The sequence below is a fragment of the Rhea americana genome, unplaced genomic scaffold, assembly GCF_003343005.1.
Source record: "Rhea americana isolate MKP2758 unplaced genomic scaffold, rheAme1 scaffold_2, whole genome shotgun sequence".
Classification (NCBI taxonomy): Eukaryota; Metazoa; Chordata; class Aves; order Rheiformes; family Rheidae; genus Rhea; species Rhea americana.
In genome coordinates this window covers 5926914-5950772 of record NW_028186149.1, presented here as the reverse complement: position 1 = coordinate 5950772, position 23859 = coordinate 5926914, and the positions used below count along the sequence as shown (strand labels likewise).

Below are 23859 nucleotides of genomic sequence, written 5' to 3'. Positions count from 1 at the left end.
CAGTAGCTGTTCATAGGCGAATAATGGTTTTACAGTATGGTTCAAAAGAAATCAAGAATAGAAAACAGTATTTGCTTACATAAAGAAGTGATCGTTAGCTGGGGCCAAGAAGATATCATTCCCATATTGTWCAGCTAGGCCCTATGAACATTAAACATCACCAAATAAGAATTATGCTATGTTTTTATTCCTTTCTGTTACCAATTCTGAAAAAACTCTTTAAGATGGGAGTACTTGTAAATTTGTTCTGCATATTAGTTACAATATATATTGAAACATAGTGTGTACCTCTACAATAAACTCATCAGCACTATGTTTCTAAAGGCAGTAACAGAGATCTTAGAAGTTTGGTATTTATGTATGTCAGTTGTTCACTAATAAATTTACCATTTGCATTTTAGAACTGGGCAGAAAGGTGGTAATTTGTCTTTCTATGTATATATATGTATGTATGTAGCTCAGTCTGCTAGAGGAGGTAAAATGCTGCCTAAGTAAATAACAAAGTGCTTATTTTAGAAAAAGAATTCACAGGACTACAATTACTTTATGATTATATTTAACTCATGTTCTAATGGAAGTCCCTTTTTTAAGCATGAGATATTAACAAACATGAAACTGTCAGATTAATTAGTGAAATGAATTGTTTCAGTATCATCTATTATTACTCATTTGAACATAAAATGTAACCTCCTCCCCCCCTAAACAGAGCAGAGAAGTAATATAGCCTGGTAAAAGAAAACAAGCAACACAAATGCCAAGTATTAAATATTGGTTCTTTTATTTTCCCTACAACCTATATTTTTAAGAAATAACAGGATTGCTCCAGGTTAGAATTTGTGGTTAAAAAGTTGAATTAATCCCTGTTAAACACAGGGAGTTTTAGGGTTTTTTTTTTTTTTTTAACCAAGGACAGGCTATAATATCTTTTACAATCAACTGCATTCTTAACATGCATTGCAGGACCATGTGATTCGAGAGGAAGCCAGAAGTCTGACCCTGAGGCAGTGTGCAATAATGGAAGTAGCATTAGCTACTATTAAGGTACAGCTTTCAGTGTTTTTCTGTTCCGTGCTGGAAAGAAATACATCATTGACACAAACAGCAGATTCTAATATAGTGTGGTCTCATAGAATCATAAAGATCCATGTAATATGGCAAAAATAGTATGGTCCAAAGCTCTTCATACTGACTTGAAAGCAAACGTCTAATACTCTGCTTGAAACAAAAGCTAGAAAAATTATTCAACCAATTGTAGCCAAAACAAGTACAGCATCCAGTAATGGGGTGGTTGGCAAGGCTTATCTTGCATCTTGCTTAKCTTGTGTTTCTTTGCAGTTCAGAGTTAGTACAGCTGAATCTGTCAGGCTAAATCCTTGTTATGTTGCAGCACAGCATCTTTGTCTCCCACACAGGAAGGGCTGAGCCAGAAAAGTTATTCTGTACTTTCATACAAACATGTRTGACAAACAGAAATATTTCACAACACTGGAAATCAAGGATTTTTCTACCATGCAGTGGAGTACACTATTTTAAATTCATTGTCCAGTTGAATTTTTTTGAGTTTTTACCATTTGTACTCACCACTTAATTAACTAATTAAAATGCAAAAGTAKGGAGATGAATAAAGTTCTTTTTTGATAAAAAGCTGGAGAAAAAAAGAGCCACTTTCATACAGTCTTCACAGATTGGGTTTCTAAAGCCAAAAGAAGCTACTGGCAATATTATTTAATATACTTATCAAGTCTTTTTCATACYGGGCTGGATCATTACTTCTTGTAAATAACTCAAAAGCAATGAGTTTACAGAATCACAGGATCTGCTAGTGTCTCCGATGTGGAGACAGCACATCAGTAAAGTACGGAGGCAGCTGCCCTAAGTATACAGTGGAAGATACCTCTAGTAAGAGGGGACATATTCACGATTAATTTTTGTGTAATAAAACAGTGTCTCAAWAGAACAAGGCAGAAGTGTCAGGAGCGCCCAGTCACCACCTCTCCTGTTTGCAGGGGAGCTGGAATTTCTTTCAAAAATGAACATAGGAGTTGGAGATAATTGACATTGTAGAAACAGAAATGGAACAAAGTACTGAAGGACTGTGTCCTTCTGGATTAAGTTCAATATGATAGTTTAATTGTGTTCCTTTCAAAGTACTTGTGCTACATAAATAAAAGTTGGGGAAAATGTAAATGAAAATGAAAAATGTCCGAACTGCCAGTAAACTCTTAATAACTATAAASAAAGAGTTGTAGGTATTAACCATTTTGCTGATGTCCAGAATTGGAGCTGAATGGTTAGAAATAGGGAAAAATTTGTATTAATTTGGTACTCTTATCTCTGTGAGCTAAATTCATAAACTGAGCAAAATAATGCTCTTTTTGAAGAATCTGTTTTCAAATGTTACAGGAACGACATGGCATTATAAACTGCTTGCTATACTTGATACATAAGCCTATGAAACCACATTTTTTTTTCCAAAATAGTTAACAAATAGCCTTGATCATGCRGGATTGATTGTACACAATTAGAAAGAGAACACAAACAATCCTTGAGTTAACTGAAAAAAAGACTACTATATTACTTCAGGAATCCAGTTTGTAAGTTTGATGATAAAAATGTAGAATTTTTTGGTGATGCTATGAAAATATAGCTTTTGCTTAAAAGCAAAAAAAAAAAAAAAAGAGTGCCCAGAAATGAATACAGTAATGGTAACAGTGGCATATGGTTCAGAAATTAAGGAGCAGATTATTTTCAGGAAAAGATTTGAGGGGAGGAGWATCTGTATGCATTCACAGCCTTTTTAATTTTTACTTCCATAACTCTACTTTTGAGTACCAAAAATTAGTTCACTTAGCAACTTACAATTTGATTTAATAGATGATGTTTGCATTAGTGCTTGGGAAAGCATAAAATAAAGGAATAATATTTCATCTTAAATATAACATTGTCATTCTTTGTATATTGTACAAAGAACCTTAGCAAATAGATTTACTGTAAGGAAAAGTGGTTGTCTAGTTGTTGTTATCTCAGTTATCTCATTATCTCAAAACAAATGTAATGTTCATTGATAATCTAGTTCTGGTTTCCATTTTTGTCTTTGGAAGCACTGTAAGCCTGCAGGCAATCTCCACAGTAAAAATACCGTCCAATATGACATTTGACAAGTTTTGGCAAGGAGACTGCAGTGGCTACAAGCATTTATTTCCATAAACTTGACATTAAGTACTTGGGTCTGCGCCTTTCATTTGTCAGCATGACCTTAAAGTTCCCAGCCTATTTTATCACCTGTAAACTGTGAACCCTCTCAAAATGGATCAACTGAATATCAGGTGAATTATTTTAAAGTTTGGCATCTGCCAAGAACAGGGTATTAAGTATCAAAATCTGAATCCTGGCAAGTAAAACCCTGCTTAGTCATCATTTTCCTATATTTGATTGCAAATTTGATTTGCAGTCCTGTTTTGCAAACACCAGATATTTGTTATGTCCACATTACTGTTTTCTGCATGAAAAATCTGCCATTGTGGGGGGAGAAGAGATAAATTTCAAAACTCAAGGAGATTAGGGCCAGGTTTCATTGGATCTTTAAATTTATTTGCTTTTATGCAACCTTTAGTTGTACGGTTGCTGTGCAGATACCATACTTTATWTGGAGACACAACCAAAAAATATCACAGTAGTTGTCACAATAATGTGAAATACCATGAACAGATACTAGAGTTGGCTTATAAATTGATAAAAAGCTTTGGTGAAAGCACGAACACACTTTCAAATGATTCCATTAATAGCGATTTCCTTGGAAAGTACAATAACTACTTGGAAAGATGCAATTTTCGTGTAAGTACGCAGTGGTGACAAAATACAGGTGATTAAGTTAGAAACTCTTAAATTCATGCTAACTGCTCACACAAGATTAAAATAATTTGAAACTCTTTCTTAGTGGAATGTATGCTGTCTGTTGACAGCACCAATGCTGGGAACCCCCTTACCTCACCTTTTTATTATTGTTTAGAAGAAAACCCTGCTATTACCACAAATTATCTTTAAGAATTGGGAACCAGGCTTCATTCCCATTCAGCATAGCACATCTTTTCATTTGACTCCTTTGTTTTGCTCTTATAGATAACTTCTTCCCTGTAATAACCAATAGCCCTTAACACAGAAATATAAATAATGTAGATTTCCATTTCATTGCATGCAAAACTTTGAATCTTAAAACTCTAGACTCATGCAATGGGCACGGAACTGACTGTATGTTTTGTTATAGACATCAGGAAGATTAAGGATTTAGCCTAAGCATATGAATTAAAACATACATGAATACACATACTCCTTTCACAACACTCTGTAAATGCAGGGAGAGTATATTACAGTTACTTACTTACAGTTTTCATCACTCCCCATATTGAATGGACTGCTACCATATGTTGTCAAGTAGTTTATGTTTTCCTGAACACTATTGTTTGCTTTTACTAATTAGTCATTAATGGGAGCTCTGTATGTTCTATCTTGAGTCCTAGAACTGAAATGCAGGTTCCAAAACACTTCTGCAAAGTATTTAAACAATATATCAATGTTAAACTTACATAGCCAGTAAATCTTTTCATTGTAGCTCAAGGGCTGTTTCTGCAATTCCTTTTATCTCATCAAAAATTGTCTCCTGTAAAATAATAGGAAATTTTTTTCATTTAGATGTTTTCACAGCTTTAAGAATATTCTGATTTTTTTGTTATCTTGTCAGCCTGGCTTTTATGAACCACTAGGCAAGAATCACTCTATCTCCAAAGAAACAATTTACTTAAAAGTRTTACTTAAAGTTTACTTTTGTGCCTCCCTTTTGCTCTCCAATATTTTTGTGATAAGAAGGGAGGAATTTATCTTAATATATTTGAACCCAGATTTGGAATTAGAAAGAAGGATATATAAAACAATAATTGTAATAAYTACATAGTCGCTATGGCATCAAAGTGGGGTACATATACTTTCTTCCAAGTCTAGCTCTGCCACTAGATCATGAGGGATATGCTTTTTAAAGTATTTATGTTAATATAGCTATTTTAATTACTATTTTTAATGAAAGAAGGCGGGAAGTGATCGGTGTAAGTGGAACATTTGTCTTCTCAGAAAGCCTTGATGAGCAGCTAGAATTAGACAAGCGGCAGTAATCTCTATACCAGCACATCTGCTTGCAATGCAGATCCACCCACAGTTTAAGTTTGCAGGCACCACTCTGTATGCGCAGGGGTTTACTGCTGTATCATTCAYGGAAATGCGTAAAGAGAACTGTAGCTACAGCTGTCCTGCCCTAAACAAAATCCTCTTTGAGGGATGAAATTTACTCCACCTGTCTTGGAGGGCAGTACTAGTTGATCAGCCGCTCAAGGAGAGCATACACCTTCTCTGCATATCTACAGAGGCACGGAAAATTATGCAATGATAATCCAAAAATTTGTATTCTAAGATTTTCTCTTTTAAAACTCCGACAAATTTCACCTTTCCCTTAGAAAGTATTCTTTACTTGTGCTGTAAGCCATGGTTTGGGTTTGGGGATTTTTTAGATAAAGAGTAATTAAACCCACTTTCTATCTCCACAGTCTGAAAAAACCTTCCACATTTATAYGGCTTTGAGATATAAATATAAGAGAGAATGAAGGGCAATTTAAAGTTTTGGGTAATTGTTTTGTCCTGCAAATCTTGTATTTTCACATTTGGAAAAAAGCGCTCTAGTGGAGAAGATCACAGTTATCTCAACCACTACAATCATAAATTTAACCACACTAGCCAGTGTTAAAAAGTTTGTGCAGGAACTTTACTTCAAATTGTAGGTCTAACTAACTGAGACCTCTTTCAGACAACTTACCTCTCTGAATCTTTGTTTTCTTTTTAGCAATACTTCCATGCTGGAGGAAGTGGGCTGAAAAAGAACTTCTTGGAAAAGAGCCCAGACCTGCAGTCCCTGAGATATGCTCTTAGCCTTTACACACAAACTACTGATGCCTTGATAAAGAAATTTATACACACTCAGACGTCTCAAAGTAAGTGACCTGTACGAAAGATGTAATGTCTCAAAATTATATATTAAATGTTTTAAATAATAGGTTGCCGATAGCAGTTTCCAAACGTGGTAGCTGACACAAATCTATGCCTGAGATGTTACCCTGTGTCAACCACTGTTGTAAATCAGTGGAGCTCGACTGAGGTCAGTGCATTTACCTGACTGTCACTTTACGTGAAGACTAGGTCCCACAGTTCTGTATGAACACTGAGTATCAAGATTATTTTTAGGAACACTCCAGACACAGAGTTGTACAGGCCAAACCACAGCATGTATTACAATTACTGAAACAAAATAAATTCAGAAAATATTTTAGCAATTACAGATGCTTTCAAAGCTGGCAGCTGTAATTACTAACCAAGATAATTTTGAAGTGGGGCATATCCCGTAGGGTTTCCTTTTGTAATTAAGAAAAACTGTGAGTAATATGCTCTTAAATGTAGTACTGTGATTTCACATTACAGAACCTATACTGACTTACCCACTGTAGCAGGTCACCTGTAAAAATTATCCAGACTTCTCATTAGTTCTGTGCCTGTGAATTTAGGAAGACATTGACAGTGAGTCCATCACTTTGTAGATTCAAAAGGAATGGGATGTGTTGGTTGCTCAACAGCATTATTCTCCCTGTCTAGATGTTTTTCATTGTGCCTTTCAGAATTCAGATTTTAAAGCTATGCTGCAGAAAACGTCACATTCTTCACTTACCAAAAGTCAAAATTTTGAAAATCTCMCAAAACCAAAAAAAGGCAGAGAACATGCAAGAATTTCAAATAGGGAAAAGTGAATCTGGACATCACCAACAGTAAAGCCAGTTTTTTTCTGCTCTAGAATTCTGCTATTATGCACAAAAAAAAATGAAACTCAGAAAGTTTCTTCATACGTAATAAATATTTATTAATGCTATATGTCAGAAGAGGACTTTCTGTGACTTCAGTAGGTGGGCAAGAGTTCATAGGTGTAATTTTAGGCAGATTCCTTCTGTTTTCAAAGAAAACTATTTCCTACCATCTTTCTTACCCAATTTAGTATTTTCATATTGCTACAGTTTGTACAGGAACTGTTTTCATATATATAAAATGAGCGTTACTGTCCAAGCTGAATAGTTCCTCACTCTAGAAACTGCCGATTTTTACGTAATAGTAAGCATTRCTAGATTTCATTTGAATGCAGTGAGCATTTGTAAAAATGGCCTGTTCGTCACTTAATATGATTGAGGAGGAATACAGTTTTCTGATCTATAAGAATTACCTTGCTTCCACTCATGAGAATGAGAAAATCTTTAATTGGACAGTTAAGCTGGAAATTGATTGCTTTTACCTCTGAAGTACAAGTTATCATAAAACACAGTTTGCAACCTGCTCCCAAGATTCATGCTAAGGAATGATTTCCTAGACAGCTTCCATCTAAGATGAGGATCTTTGTTAATAATTCATATATTGGAAGTGAGAAAAACAGTATAAAGTTCTCACATGAAAGGAATAGATCATTTTTCCTCTCAAAAAAAGATTATGGATTTAGGGGAAAATGATTAATTATTAGCACATTTTGCGATTTCTTATGCATACTTTCATTGTAACTTCCAGAAAGAAAATTATCCATGTATAAGCAGAGGTCCTTTATAATTTCTAAACCACAAACTTGAATAGTCCGAGTTTCATCATGGCTTCAGCCTGAGGTCTGTGTTCATTTCTGGGCATGTGTTAGCATGCCTATATTTGCACACCAGTATGACCAAAGTGTAGCTACTAAGAATGAAAGTTAAGGACAAGTGACTCATGATTTTTCATCATCCTTTGATGTTATTAAATAGAACTAAAAAGCTCATTCATTATGATCTCTGCTCTCCCAACTGTGGCTGTATCATTAGCACTTAATTAAAATGACCATTTTTGCTAATCAGAAACTTGCTCTGAAATATAATTAAATTTACATCTGTTCTCATATTTGTGTATATAATCAGTTATCCATAATCAATAAAAATAGTTGGAGATAATTAAACTGGGAGCAATGGGAAAAAGGAATACATACAGCACAATGAATAACTATAAACTGACTTGAGATAAAACGGTTTTGTCCCTCTGAAAATCTAGTCTTCACTTTTTGATTAGTACTTAAGAACATTACAATTATAAAATTTTGATCAATAGATTCATTCATACTTAAAAAGCAAGCAGCTTGTTTTCATTTTAAAGGGTCTAACGGGTCTAATAACTGATGTCCAACTTCTGCACAATTATTTCTAACAGAACTTAAAATGATAGAAGAGAATATCTCTGTTTCTAATTCTGCAAAACTATTGAGCTGAAATTTATAAAGTGTCCACACATATCACAGTAAGAAATGTTTAACAATTTTCCAGATTTATTTCAAGGACTTACACTGACAGAAGAAACTGTATCTATCTATCTATCTATCTTTCTATCTATATGTATATATACACACACAGTTAAGTTATTTTGGTCTTGAGTTCAAAAATTAGATTAACYTCACATGGTTTAATGCAAGCATTAATTATTTCAAAATTCTGAAAAAGAATCCAAGGTTGTATATGAACTCAGGGTATCAGAGATAAGCAGGACTGGAACTAGCTCAAGTGCAGTTTTGTACTCTAACTGGTCTCATATGGATACTTGAACATCACTGTCTGCTTTTACTTGTCAGTCATCTGCAAACAGATTATAAAAAAATCATGTATATTCTTCATTTTTTACTACTTTCAAGTCTATGCACAAGATGTTTTATCTTGAACAGTTTCAACAGCAGCTCCTAAAGCAATTTACATATCCTTGTAAAGCTAAAACTTCAGCTAAATGAAAACAAACCTTCAGCTTTTCATAATCAAAATTTTCACGTTTCTCAAAATTTTCATASGGAATTTCCATAGTGACAGTACAATAACGTGGGAATATTCTTCATTGTGTTCTGGGTGCTCAGTTCTCCTGTATGGATTTGGGTACGCTCTCAGGCCAAATAAGTATTTTTACTATCTTCTGCTCATTTGGCCTTTGTAATACTATGAGCACATGGCAAGATAAACAAGATGCGAGGGAGGTGTTTTAATCAGACCCTGGTGCCATTAAATGCATGCATGCCTAACATGCGCAGTACGATCTGTGGTACTTTCCTCAAATTTTTCTTGCTGTAGGGGGCTACAGTCTGCCACTCAGCCTGTGACAGCTGGATGAGAACTGATTACGAGAACTCTGCTGTCATGGCGTTATATGGAAGCTGACTACTTTTCTAGTCCTTTCCATACCAGACTTCGGCACCATTCCCAACTCATTTAGCAGATGTTTTTTCTCAGTCCATTTATAGCTCTGTTTCAACAGAAACAAGACCCCTGTGGACAAACATGTTCACTGGTCATCTACCAACTMTAAAGTTGTAATAACTTGAATGTTACCTTGAAGACATCTTCCATCACAGCTCTCAGATCCTGTGGAGAAGGCTGGGGAAAAAAAAGAAAAAAGAAAAAGGAAAAAACTACAAACCCCAAACCTCTATATAGTCCAGCTAATTTATCAGTCAAGAAATAAATTCTTCCTCGTTCCTAAATAATAACTAGTACAGTATCCATCAGTGTATGRCAAAGAAACTAAGCCTTTACTAATTGCAGTCTAGGAAGGATAGAGGCTACTACTCTTTTTTCCTCACCAATTCAGATATTTTCACACCGTACATTCTCTATTTGCTCTCACATAAAATGTCTGCAATGAGCAGAACAGACAGTTTCAAAACCTCTTCAAAAATAGAGTGGAGGTTTGGCAAACAGCTTTTGCTTTACTTCTGGCATTAAGGAGAAGGAATTAGGCACAGCGAATCTAACCGAATTGCTGTAGTTGACATTTGTCCCTATAGTACAGAACATCTTGCCCTTCCGTTAGAGACCTTGGTGCATCAAACTAATCAAGACAAGGACAAGGATTGCTGGCTCTGCACAGTAGTTTAGATAAGAAGTAAAAAACGGGTTGGAAAAGTTGTACAAGCTGTTCCATACATGAAATTGGCATTAATAGCAATATAATAAAAAAAGACAGCACCACACTGTCAGGATCCTGCTAGCTTTCCTGTTTCTTCATTTTAAAGACCTTTATACCTAAGTATAAAACTTGAAATGTGAGCATACCAGAAAAAAGGAGCATCTTTCTTTTTTCTTCATAATCATAATGGCAGAAAGTATTTATGTATGTATCCACTAAAGGAAAGACTGTAYTGTGTCAGTGTAAGTCATGAATACATACATATATACGCACAAACACATACACGTATTTATATATAGGTAACATTGTTACCACAGAACAAGTTAGCTTAGTAAATCTGTTGCAGTGAAAATAAAATGCCTAGTCAAAATGATTAGGAAAGCAGAAATGTCATTTCAGCATAACTGTAGTAGAAAACTGATTTCTTCTGAAACATTCATGGATGATTTATGTATGACTTTTTTAAGATGTCACACTGCAAACAAGTATTTTTCAAAATATTGTATGCAACCAGCCAATGATTTCCGTGCAGATCCTGATGATGTAGAATTGAGTATCACAGAATTGGTAAGGTTGGAAGGAACCTCCTGTGCCCACTCAATATTCACTATGAAATATCACCAGACTACAAGCAAACAATGATCAGGGTTACTTTTAACCACAGATGAGGGAGATTTTTTTTTCCATTTTCCATCAAGCCTCGTTGTGTCTAAGGAACTCAAGAGCAAAAATCTGTGTTTGACTGGTTTGAGAAGCAAGACTGACTTAYTTTTTCCCTAGAGATCATAATAGCTATGTAAAAACTGTATGTATGTTGTTGGTCCCCAAGATTTCTTATGGATAACTGCTTGAACCACAGTTTTGTTTCCAAGTCTTTGTGCTTGCTTACACCTTTGTAAAGAGCAATTCAAATTCAAATAGGCAAATATTAACAGCAACATTCCTATCTTTTAAAATGATGATTTAACCTCAGGTACTTACTTACTTTCAGAGTTTTTCATGTGGCGATTTCAGTACACTAAMTATGTGAAAGCTAAACTCTGCCCTTGTTACTGTTTTCAAATAAATCTGGAGACTATATTATGAGCATACGTTTTAAAGGTAAATTATCACAAAGTCAAGACAAATGGAGTTGATATCTGCCATACTCTTACCCTAATTGATTTTCCATGTCAAAGCAGTACTACAGATTCTCAAGACTGTTTTTTCAACAGACAGGTGTTTAAATAAGTAAATGACAATGTTGAACATTAATCAGAAGTAACTTTTTGAATAACTGACAACCTTGCYTTTTTTTGTGTGTAGTGATTTGCCTTCTGAAAGCATCACAGTGATGAATGTTGTAAATTCAGTCCTCAGTCAGTGTTGTGAAAACAAATCAGAATCCCCCCCACACTATGAATACGAAAAATTCTATCACATGCTGTCACATTGAACATCTATCTTACTGACTGRGAAAACAGGCAAGAGAGATTTCGCTTTGCAGATTACATCCCTGCTTTTATACCAGGTCTGCCACTTTTCAGCCTGTTTGGAAGTGGAATACTACTCAGATTATGATCATTTTGGATTTTAACATTGGTACTATTATGATAGAAAGAAAAAAGCCGTATTTTTGACATATACTATAGTACAAAAACAATGGGATATTGTTGCCAGAAAAACTGAACTATTTGAACTATTGAATACCAACCCACACATGTAAAACTAGCTGAGCACTATCTTCTGCAAATAAATTATTAGTATTGATTGCTAGGAACACTTTTATCATTTTATGGACAATAAATTATAAACTGCTAAATAAAAATATACTTTTCTAACATTCAGGTTTAATATTAACCAAAAATATGTCCTGTGTCCAGGTGACACAGCAGCCTATTTTAAGAAAAATSTTTGGATTAGTTTCCTTTTTATTCAAGTATACACCAGCGTTAGRGCTGTCAACAGCCAAGTTGTGGAGCAGATAGCTTTAGCATCTCCCTTAGAACAGGCACTGATCTACAACTAAAGGATTTTTAATAACCTGGAGGCAGTTTGGTGAAGAGCACTGGATTTCGAGGCTGAGTGACTCTCCATCTTACGCACTGACACTATGGTCACTGATACGTCTGCGAAGAGGATATAAGGCACAGCCAGGTGAGACTCTTGAAGTACCAGTGCTGTTACTGGCAAGCACAACCCTTGACACACAGATAAATTTTCATTTCTTTGAACTTACCTGAGGTGTAAATTGTCACAAAAGTGACAATCTAAAAAGATTAGGCAAAACTAATAGTATACAGTAGCTATATGTGATCTACATGTGATCTCTTTTCTCTGCATTCAGCTGCAAGATAACATTTTCTGCAGAAATTCAGACTACAGTATGGGCTGTCATCACCTCCTGCCAGCAGACAATCACCTACACACTACACATGCACCAAACATGAGTCAGTTGGTAAAATGGAAGCAGACTGCTGAGCCAGACCTAGTAAATCCTGCTCAGTGGCAGGACATGGGGGTTCAGCATTGTACAGTTAAAACATGTCATAGCTGCCTTAGAGCAGGATGGCAGCCAACAACCAACAGAGAACGTCATCAGGGAAAGCTCGATGTTTTCTGCAAAAGACCATGGATTTACACACACCCCTGCAAGATGTCAGCCTACATCAACTCTAGACAAAAGAGGTCAAATTACAGTTCAGGTAGAATTGGCTCATTTTAACTAACACTTGAGCTAAATTCAACCACTTTCACAATCAGTGTGAAATCTTTAAAGTCAGAGGACAAACTCTTACTGCATTTCATAAGAGAAGGAATGGACTCGAAACACTGAAATAAAGCCATGTCCCTATTCATTAGCTTATTGTACTTATAGATACATCTACTTATGATACATCTGACTTACTGTTACTCAAAGCTCAGACCAATCCAGTCAATGCTTCTCAAAATTAGTTCCTAAAAAAAAAAGACATACAATTTTCATCCTGGCAGTCACCTTTTTATTGAAAGAAATGATACTTTCACGTTTTAGACAACTTACTTAACCTAAAGGATAGTAAGATTAAAAGCAGGTTTATGGCTATGTTTTAGTTCAGAAACTTACTTATGTCTTAGCTCGTCACTGATTTTGCACATTATAGTTTTGTGAATGATTGCATTTAATTAGCATTCACTTTAATGCAGCCATATTTTTAGTTTTGGCAAACTGTATAAAAAAAAAAAAGCACCTCAACCACCACAGTGTCCTGAATGTGCCCTCATTTATTACTGTTGATTTTCCCAAACTGAATGCCACTGCTGCATCTCACATGGTCATTAATCAGCAATAGCCAGGAAAATATGTTCAGCAGTTTAGCTTTATAGGCCTCGTCAGAGAATGCTACAGCTCTTTATTTTAAGAGTATATGGCATAGCAATCCACACTGTCAGAACTGCAACGTGTTTTGTTGCTTGACTTTCAAGAATTTCTGTTAGTTAAGCAGAAAATCAATACTCAAACAGCACAGAGCTCATACTACAATGCCTATTTATTTTATGCTTAAATGGCTGCAGAGAAGGGTATTCTTTCACGAGCTGGATTTGTATCAGCTTTCTTTTGATATGCTAGACAAGTAGAAGCTAAAAGTGGGAGCATCTAAAACCAAGGGAAGATGGTAAGTAAGTAGAATGGAAAATATGTATCTAATTAGAATGAGTAACTATAACAGTAACTCCATGCTCAGGCTGCTCTTGTAAAACCACTAATACCGGAAATTGCATGAACAGTAAATAGTTTCAAATGCCAAGACAGAATTCAATTCTGAGTTCTCCTGCAACCAGTAATGGTAGAAAGCAAAGCAAAAATCTCACTGTCTTCCTTAAATGTATGAAGTCAGGTTGAGATACTAAAGTGAGAGGTACCATAGAAAACAGCAAACCCACTATTGTTTAGGCAAGAAAATGGATGCCATCACATAGTCTACAGGAAACAAAAGTTGCTAAGCAGCTCTTRTAAGTAAAAAAGGAAAGGGTTTTTTCCAGCTCTTTGCATTTCAGCAATGTTGAATTGCACTATTTTTGTAATGCTCATATTTTGAAGGTTGTACCTGTATTCCATTATGAACTTCTAAGTTCTATTAATAGCATATCTGGTTCTCTTATGAACTATGCATGAGGCAGAGAGTAATCCCTGCTCCTTTCACTGGAGTTTCAAATTGAGGCCACAATCATGTATTACACAACATTATTTCATAAAAGGAAAAAAATAGCTTGAAAAGATAATCTGAATTAAGACCAAAAGATCAAACTCGTTACAGCATACTAAAGTGAGAATATGTAAATATCATAAATTAGTTTGCTGCAATATCTGTTACAGGTCTGCATGACAAGCTGCAGAACTCAGCCTAGTTGCAACAAATGTATCGTAACATATATAAAAATACATAAAATATGCACAATGAAGAAAATTGCAGAATTATGACTAATAGATTTCATCATATGCTATCAAAATCAATGCAAATAAACATTGTAAAAGTTAACTGCTAATAATATACTAAAAAAAAGACTGTGATTTTAGCTCCACATCAGATTTTGGACACCCAGCTGTTTTTTGTTGACAAATCCCAATCCCAATTTTGCCTGAATTTCTAACACCAAAAATCCAAAGAGCATCATTCTCCACTCTCTCTTGTATATATACTTTGACAACATACATAAAGAAGGCATGCATAAAGCTTAACAAATCTGTAAGTGGAGAGTGGGCAGAGAAAAAAGAAATCCACATTTATAACAGCTGAGATTTCTGGGGGGGTTTTGAATAAAATATCACTATTTTCCAAACAAGCCTATGAACCTTGCCAGTACAATGCAGGTTTGGGTAAAGGGTCATATTAATAATGCAAGGCATAAGAATCCAGTGTATAGTGTCCTCATAACTGTTCTGCAAATAAGTGTCTTTCATACTTCTACAATGACTGCATAGCTAGAATTGTCTCTGCAAATGCCACTAAAGCAGGATGGACACTGGACAGATCACAAACACATTGGCCTTAAATGCTTCTAAATTTCAATAATTTAAAAAAAAAAATTTAACGGAAAAAAAAAAAGAATGGACTCTGTTGTTACTTAATACTGTAATTTTTAATGGATGAAACCAGAAAGATATGTCCCTAGTTGAACAGCAAGGAAAACCTATTATTCTTCTCTTTCACTCCTAGACTATGCAACATAAAAAGAATCCTTGTTTTGCAAACATGCCCTTAATCTCGCRCTCTCCTTCTCAGTTTCTGTCGCACACATGCACACAATTTGTTGTTCTCTCATTCTGCATGCATGCTGTAAAAAAAAGACTCTGAAATTAAGGCTTCTCCAGGTCTAATAATTTTACAAGAAACTACTGGCAGTAAAATACTATGACTGCCAAAAGATCCTGAAGCAGTTTCAAAAGAAAAAAAATCGCTATCCAAAACATAAGCTAGCTGACAGTCCTTACCATGAAATGGTATGTTAACCAAGGATTACACAACCATTTTCAAACAGGCACAGAGATGATGAAACAGAAGACTTGCAAGGCAGAGTGCAAGGACAGATGATAGTCTCTTTTTGGATTCAGTACTACATATTTCTGCCTGACTTATTGCGCCATTAAATTATTTGACCTTCACTGATAATTTTTCAAGGCTGTTGTGTTTCAGTTTGTTACAGCTACCAAATTTTGCCATATTGAACTGTAAATAAAAGGGATTGTAACCTTGACACTAATGTTTGCTTAAATACCATACCAGATAAAAACTAACTTGGTTAACATGCAGTACCTTTATAGATGTGACAATTCTATCTTCTATGAATAGTTCTATATGAGAATTTACATCATTACATAGACTTTTCTGTGTTTATATTAGAAAATCTCAAATACTAAATACTATTTTTATACAAATATTGTGAACTTTGGGCTTAGCTGTAGTGCTACTTCTATACTACTTAGGTGCACCAACCTCTGCTATCTCGGGTGTAACTGTGTAACTGTGGCAGCTGGAGAGTCAGAATCAGGACCTGTGAACAGACCAGTTATTAGCTCACATTGTAGTTATGCATAATACTATTGAAGCAACAGCAGAATAGAAGATACCTACATTTTATATTACCACAAGGAGTATTAAAAAGGAAGACATGCATGTCTACCACATTTGCAATGTGATTGTATTAGTTTTGTATAGATTTTAATATATTGAGGGAAACGCACRTGATTTTCTTCACAAGTCATAGCGAGCTAGTATTAGTCCACTGCTCAGCCAGAAACCCACCACTATAAACTCATTTTATGCTCTGCAGCTGAAATCTTCAATTTCTAACTTGTCCTACAACAGAAGAGTTTAAAGCCAAAGTACCAATGAGAATGTTTCAAGGAAACTATAAGGAAGCTTTTTACATTTTCCATTTCTAAAATGAGTTTCAAGAGATGATTATGCAAACATTCCAGATGCCATTGCCAACTTCCAGAGCAACTGGAAGTTTTGGCTAGAGGGTAACTCCTTCACAGGTACTGCTCCTGCTATTTCAAGCTCTCAAAATCTTCTCTTAGCCCTTTCATGTCCTTTCCRAACTGTTCCTTGTATCTTGCGCCTGTGACTCTCTCTGGTGAAACTGTGGAGATTGTTTCAAATGTTTAATTTGCTCTTAAACTTGCTGTTGTTGCTCTGCCAGCAGGCAGTGCAGACTGGGAGTGGTTTCAGCTCATGCCACTACAAAAGCTCTCTCAAGGATGGATGTTTTACAGTGTGACCTGTCTGCTCACCACGGTCTCATACAGGCTGGGTATTTCAGGGGAGGGACAGAGCTACAAAGCACTTGTCTGTTCGTCATAAAACAGAATTACGATCAGTAGTCTGACAAGGCAGGTTACTGTTCTCTGGCACGATCTATCACTTCTCAGAACGAGTACAGTCGGTCTGTTTCTTTTGCTCAGTTGAGGCCAAATTCTCCATCTTTTTTCTTTTTTTTTCTTACAAACTTGCCATCACATAGAATGGCTACCTTTAGTAACTCTCCTATGAAACAAAGAGACAGAGTGTACTTCTTTTAATATGTGAAATACAAATACAGAGAGTTAATTATAACATAGATGAATTTTTATCTTTAAAAGTATACTGAAGTTATTTYCAAAAAGTAAATACTTGTAGAAATTTTCAAAAAGGCAGATGAAGATCAATAGAAAAACTCTTTAACGGCACAGAAAAATTAGAATTACAGTAATACAAGTTTTCAAAAGTGTTGTTTACTTACATAYGAAGTATGTCTGACATTCAGGTATAATTTATGCATTTTCTGTGAATCACATCAATTTCTGCTAGGTTCATCTTTTTTCAGGCACACCTTGCAGTTTGTTTGCAAGGTGCTCCTGATACAAAAAAACTTCCAAAGCTTTTTCTTGTAAAGGATTCACACACGATAAAGGCCACTTTCCCAGAATTGCGCAGAGACACCTCTGCGCACAGTGACGGACTCACTGAGGAGCATTCTTTTCCATTTAACAGGAGTATTATTCTAGAGTTTTGTATTTTTTTTTTTTTTTTTTTTTTTTTTTTTTTTTAAATATAAGCAAATCTTTTTTTTTTTTTTTTTATGGTATTTCTATCAGCATCTTCAAGTTCAGACCTTCCAAAGATACCTACTAAGGAATAGAAACTTCTGATAAGGACTAGAGGAATAGAAATTGAATTCTTTGAGAACGTGTAGCCAATGAGTGTTATGACTACAAAACATTTGAGCATTGGTCCAAATAGACTTTTTTATTAAGGTTATGGCTATAATGACACTGTGACATTGGTGATATACCAGGAGCTAAATAAAGAAGGAATCAAAAACCTAACTACATCTAATGACAACCAGAATGGAAAGATCCCACTGACAGTTTTTACTTTTTACTAAGGCACTCCACGCRGACATTCGCAATTGCTGGGTGTCTTTGTGGCACCAATCACTTATGCATCAGTAATTGATTCCCATCTAAATGTGAAATTCATGTCAGAATTCTAAGTGTTTCTGAGAAAGAATACCACTTACATGCTGTTGCTCTCTATTTCTCTACTGATTATTATTTCAGGCCAAACTTCTAATAATTCAGTAGGTGAGATATCTGTACAGGTGGATGTCTCTACACACCCTGGAACTGGTGAGCATAAAGTTACTGTAAAAGGTAAGTTTCAAATAACTAGTTTTAAAAAGAAAATAACAACAACAAACCCCAAGACTCAGTTATTCCATACTCAATAAAATATCCCTATAACGAAGTGACAAATGTTAAGTATCACTGTGCTTATGAGTACGATTCAGGTTATTAGGGCCATTTTTCCCTTGCTCAACATCAGCAGGAGTGATGATTATATAGTCCAGTATTGTCTGTGCTTCCCTGTGTAAATCTGCTAGCGTGCTAGACAGTTGAAGTGTATTATATAAAGTTATTGAATGATAAGATCAAAAATGGTCAAATTACACTTTAGAATTATTTTTATATAATTTTCCAAAAGCTGTAGCAGTTAGATGGTGAATGACTATACCATATTACTTCAAATGTTTCAATAAATATAATCTCTTTGTTCTGCACAGTCTGAATTCCAAAGCAAATGCAGTTACCTTTATGTAAGCTAATTTTAAAATTACAGTGGAGGTAGCAGACAAAACAGCAGTTAAGGTCAGTATTTGCAAAGTACACATTTGTATTTGCTACTGTTGCAACCACAAGCATTCAGATCCCTTACTCGGCAGATACCAGGCAGGCTTGCCAGGTATAGATTTTCCATAGGAAAGATCTCAGGTCACCCTCCAGCAGCCCTGCATTGRCTACGTAAGGTTGTACTAGATAATTAATTGGAGTTCTTCCAATGGGATTTTATTTGTTACCTTCATTTCTTTTATTTCTTTTTAGTTGTAGCAATTAATAATCTGAATTGGCAAACAACAGCTATGTTCCGGCCATTTGTGGAAGTCTGCGTATTAGGTCCTAACCTCAGTGACAAGAAAAGAAAACATGGAACTAAGACAAAGAGCAACACCTGGTCACCAAAATACAATGAAACTTTCCAATTGTAAGTCTTTTTTGTCTGTTAATTGCATATTTTATACATATTTTGTTAGAATTTCTTGCAGTTAAATACGTAAGGACTAAGAAAATCCTAATGCCAAGGCTATATAGGCTAAAGAACAAACAGACAACACTTCAAAGCAATTTGTTAATTGGTATTAGTTTTATATGAAGATGAAAGACAACCACTAGGCTTTCAGCCTTAATAAAACCTGGTTAAAATGTACAATTCTTTTCCATATACAAAAGTAAGCATTTATGTATGTGAGAAACTATTTGTCTAAGCAGTTATCTGGACTGAAGCACTAACTCTTAATGCTAGAGATCTGGACCACTACRCCTGTAGAAATGCCCAAAGACTTAAAGCATTCTTTATATGTTAATGTTGTTCATACCTCTGTTATTTAATCCTCAAAGTGATAACCTTTTCACTCAGTCTGGGATTTTAAAGTTAGTATTCCCCATAGCCCATCTCTCTCACCTGTTCAGTCCTCCCCTCCTTTCCCAACTGAGACCAGGTCATTTTCCAAGCACTGAAAAACCCTGCACACTAGGATTGAGTTCACTTTCTGAGTGTCTGAGCACAAGGTTACTAAAGCTTGCTGCCTCTGATTTTCTTTATCCCTCTGCTGTAGACTTTTAATATGCCTACTAATATGAACAAATACAAACTTTCAGTAAGGACGGAAGAGAAATAGCATGTATTGATCTAGAATTTTGYGCTGCAGTTATAGAAATCAGTACATTTAGAAGGTAGATACTTAAGAGCAGAGAAGCTACTTTTGCATACTTAAACATTTCAGAATTACTAAGCTAGGAAAAATGGTGCAAAGATTTGCAAGTCAGAAAGATTTTATTTTGACATATAAAATATATGTCTAAAAGCCACCTTTGTTTCAGGTAGCAGGATAAATATTTCTGTATTCTTTTCAATTGTTAAAAGATGGTATAGTATCTGTGCTTAAACTACTTGAATATTTTAGACACTTTCTACGGAAAGGTCACAATGTGTTTCAGATATTGAGAGAACTAATGAATTCTCTAAATTTCTGTTGAGGACAGTGGGAACAGAGGCTACAAGACSAACAGCATCCAACAGGGTTAACCATGCAAGAGGTTTGAAGTACATGATACTCTGTTGCAAAAACTGGAACTACCACTAGATTATAAAGTTGAGCAGATTTCTACAGCATGTACATTTCTTAGGGGAATTAAACTGAATTCCTTGTTCTAAATTCATATTTTTAATCCCTGCAGCATTTTGAGTAATGAAGATAGGCCAGGAGCCTACGAGCTTCATCTCTCAGTGAAAGATTACTGCTTTGCCAGGGAAGATCGCATTATAGGAATGACAGTTATTCAACTGCAAAACATTGCAGAGAAAGGCAGCTGTGCATCTTGGTATCCCCTGTTGAGAAGCATCTTTGTAGATGAGACTGGGCTGACAATCCTGAGAATACTCTCTCAGAGGACCAATGATGAAGTTGCTAAAGAATTTGTAAGACTCAAATCAGAAACAAGATCTGCTGAAGAAATGGCCTAAAATACCCAAGTAACACAAGATTGTCACCACCAAGAACATAGATACAGTGCTGTTGTCTGAATAGTGCATGCCTGTGAAAATCTGTGGGAATGTTTATTAACTATGTTTTCAGTGTCTGCCAGTACTTAGGTACTATATTTGCAAGGTATGTCCAGGAGTTCTATATCTTTTATACATATTTTGGTCTTTGGTAAAGTAATTGTTCCAATTAAGTGCCAAAACTAAGATTAAGAGTAAATGATTCATTATATGTTTTAAAATTACRAATTCACCTCATCACAACTCATTTATTTTTAAACATTTATTAATAAATAATTAGGTCTCTGAGTTGATTAATAAGTTTTCTCTGTTAAATTACTGTTTTGCTTACTGTAAATTAAGTTACCTTCCTTACTAATAATTTTAAAATGTAGCTAATTTCAAACTATCATTTTATGCTAGCCTCATTTTAGGTATCTTACAGATAACTTTTTCTATCATTACTACAGATGCAGTTACTTATAGCAAGTGTTTGTAATTTTATAACTACCAATATAATGATTTTTGCATAAAAACTGAAAAAGGATGGAAATATTTTATGCTAATCTTTTTCCAACCTTTCATAAATATCACTGTGAAGAAATGCTGTTAAAGCAAGTTCTCAAGAAGCTGTGCTTACCGGAGTTTGTTACTGATTTGATATCTTGAGATAACTTTGTTCTTCAAAACTGCCAAGGTATTATCATATTTGTATTAAAAAGGTAAATCAATATCTGTAGAAAGACTGCCACATTGAACAGTATATGTGCTTTAAAAAAATGCATTTTTTAAAATGATATGGTACTGTATAATGGTTCATAGTTTGGAATATGTAAAGCTGGTTTGTGGTTTGTTTCTAGAAATTGTTTATGAAAAGTAATGATGCTGTTAGCATTTTCACTCAGAGTTATTAATGTTGCTTTACATACTTAGCTGTGATATCAGTTAAGTGCTTTATTTCTTTTTTTAGAAAAGTTCAACAGTTTGTACTTATGCAACATTACTATGTATTGCACTAAAGCAACCTGTGTCCTGTAAATATATTTAGTGAGAAATTGTAAAATAAAGTATGAAGAGACTCCATCTAGCTTGTCATTTGATATCATTTATATATCTATAGTTTTAAATGCATGTGAGATGAATTTACAGGGCTAAAACGTAACATTATGATACATCAAAGCATGGTTTCTGATGCCTATTATTTGCATTTTTCGTAACTGTAAGATCTGATGTCAGTGACACAATTACAACAAATGAGGTAGTTATTTTGTTAATGCACATAATAAAATTCTGTGGTGCATGTATAATTGTTTATGCATACATGTATTTGTCATTGTTTTTTTGGTTACAGTGTTTTTAGTAGGTTTAGGGTGAAGTTTCAGTTTTGTTTAGGAAAAAAACTAAAAGGAAGGGGGAACATGCAACTAGTAGAGTTGATTCCAGTCTACTGAAGTGTAATATGCGACTCCATCTAGATAAAACAGATTCTTGCCAGGGTATCCCTTCATGAGATATTTAGATGAAATTTTCAAACTTTCAATATCTTCAGTCCTCTTGTTCGTAGACCAAGAAGTACATTTGCCAGAAGTAGAGTTAGTCAGTTAGAGATAATCTGCACAGTCTCTAGAAAATTAACAATGTTTCACTAAGATCACTGAGTAGGGTGGGAGAAAAATGAGTTCTCAGTGTACATCCTGCTGATAGTTATGCATTGAATAACTATGACAGATTTTGGTGGGTACATTATCCCCCCCTTGTCACTTCACGAAGCCATTTCTCCATGTGAAAACTGATAATTTTGCATTTCAGAAAATAGTTCATTAATTTAGATATTAAATGATTTTATACTTGACTCCTAAACATTTCTGAGGATGTAACTTTAATAATACCAACTAAACATAGGTTGAATGCAATTACAAAGACTTGCAAAACTACCCCAAGTATTTAGAGACCCAATATCCATCTTGAAAATAATCCCATTCTCTACTATTTCAAATGCATTTTGTGTTGTATACTTAGAAGTAAAATTCAGGGGTGGCTGTAATTTTCAGCAGAATTAAGAAGGATTTTTTCCTGAACCTATATTTCCACTCAGGTGCAGGTGTTACTCCTCCTTTCTGTGAGGCACAGTAGACATAGGCAGACACAGTCTCAAATGAAAAAGGGGAATAATCAAGAGATGAGGTGGTTGTGCAATATGGAACATCATTGTAAATGCAGACAGAATCCCACAATAAATCACTTGTGACTCCTTGAAATAAAACAGAAAGGCTGGGGCAGACCACATGTGTGTGTTTCACCTGAAGCACTTTCATTATATATGTATATATGTAACATGGCCTGCATTTTGGTGCATAGTATATTTGCCATCAGCTTAAATTTTTATCCTTGAAATTCACCTATAAAGGAATAATGATTGAACTTGCCAAGGAAGTCTCTTAGTGGTAAGCAGTCCCCCTCATCTGCACATACCAGAATTAATTAGACCATGTTAGCAAAGCAACAAAAAAAAGCCTTAAAAATATGCCTTAATGGTTCACTATCTTTAACAGAAAAATATTTACTTCCTGCATCCAATTTTGTCTTGTGGAAATTGAGAGGAAACACATTAACTTTACATCACAGAGCTCCATTTTAAATGTTTATCCATGAATCAAAATGCCATAAGTAAGCATGTCAGAGTCAAATATTTTATGTAGTAAAGATAATTGATTTGAAAAAGGTTCCAGGACTCTTTTAAAGGCTGTTATATTTTGCTTTAGAAAGGTAAACATTCCATTTATTTAAAGTCACCTGAATTTGCATTTATGAAAACTTTTTCTTAACTCTTCTTGAACTAGACTTAGTGAACTGTCAGTTCTGAATATCAGAACTGGTATAATCAAAATTAAAGTTAGAATTCCATTTCTACTGGCTTGTTAAGATATTAAATATAAATACATACATACACTGCAGAAGATGRAGGAGAAAATGATAGGGGAGAATAGTAGAATTCAAGAACAAATTTTCTATTCTGCAAGGAACAATTATTACATGGAAACCATTTGACATGCATCTGCAAAACAGATACATCTGGAGTAGCTTGTGATATGACAGCACTTCAGGTTGACTAGTATATTTAAAACTGGTATTTCTGTAATTAAGTCCAAGGAGAGTTAAAAGAGAAGTTTCCTCTTGTCTATTTAGTTTTATGAGAAAGAAATAGTCAAATATGGGGAACAGA

The 23859-nt window shown here is 34.8% G+C and overlaps 1 protein-coding gene and 1 long non-coding RNA gene across 2 annotated transcripts in view; one reads left to right on the top strand and one right to left on the bottom strand.

The window, feature by feature from the left end:
- UNC13C (unc-13 homolog C) overlaps nt 1–21719 on the top strand; it is a 181411-nt gene extending 159692 nt beyond the window's left edge. The window contains exons 27-31 of the mRNA XM_085303380.1: nt 961–1041; nt 5885–6032; nt 18098–18190; nt 18920–19079; nt 20333–21719. Coding sequence (XP_085159506.1) covers nt 961–1041; nt 5885–6032; nt 18098–18190; nt 18920–19079; nt 20333–20618 — 768 coding nt within the window. The 3' untranslated portion in view covers nt 20619–21719. The remainder of the gene's footprint in view (nt 1–960; nt 1042–5884; nt 6033–18097; nt 18191–18919; nt 19080–20332) is intronic.
- LOC146596645 (uncharacterized) lies at nt 6539–16042 on the bottom strand. Its single transcript, XR_014895632.1, has 4 exons — nt 15990–16042; nt 12923–12972; nt 9459–9503; nt 6539–6587 (listed from the first exon to the last, which is right to left on the bottom strand). It is a non-coding gene; the product is annotated as an uncharacterized LOC146596645 (long non-coding RNA).
- Nucleotides 21720–23859: the final 2140 nt, after the last annotated feature.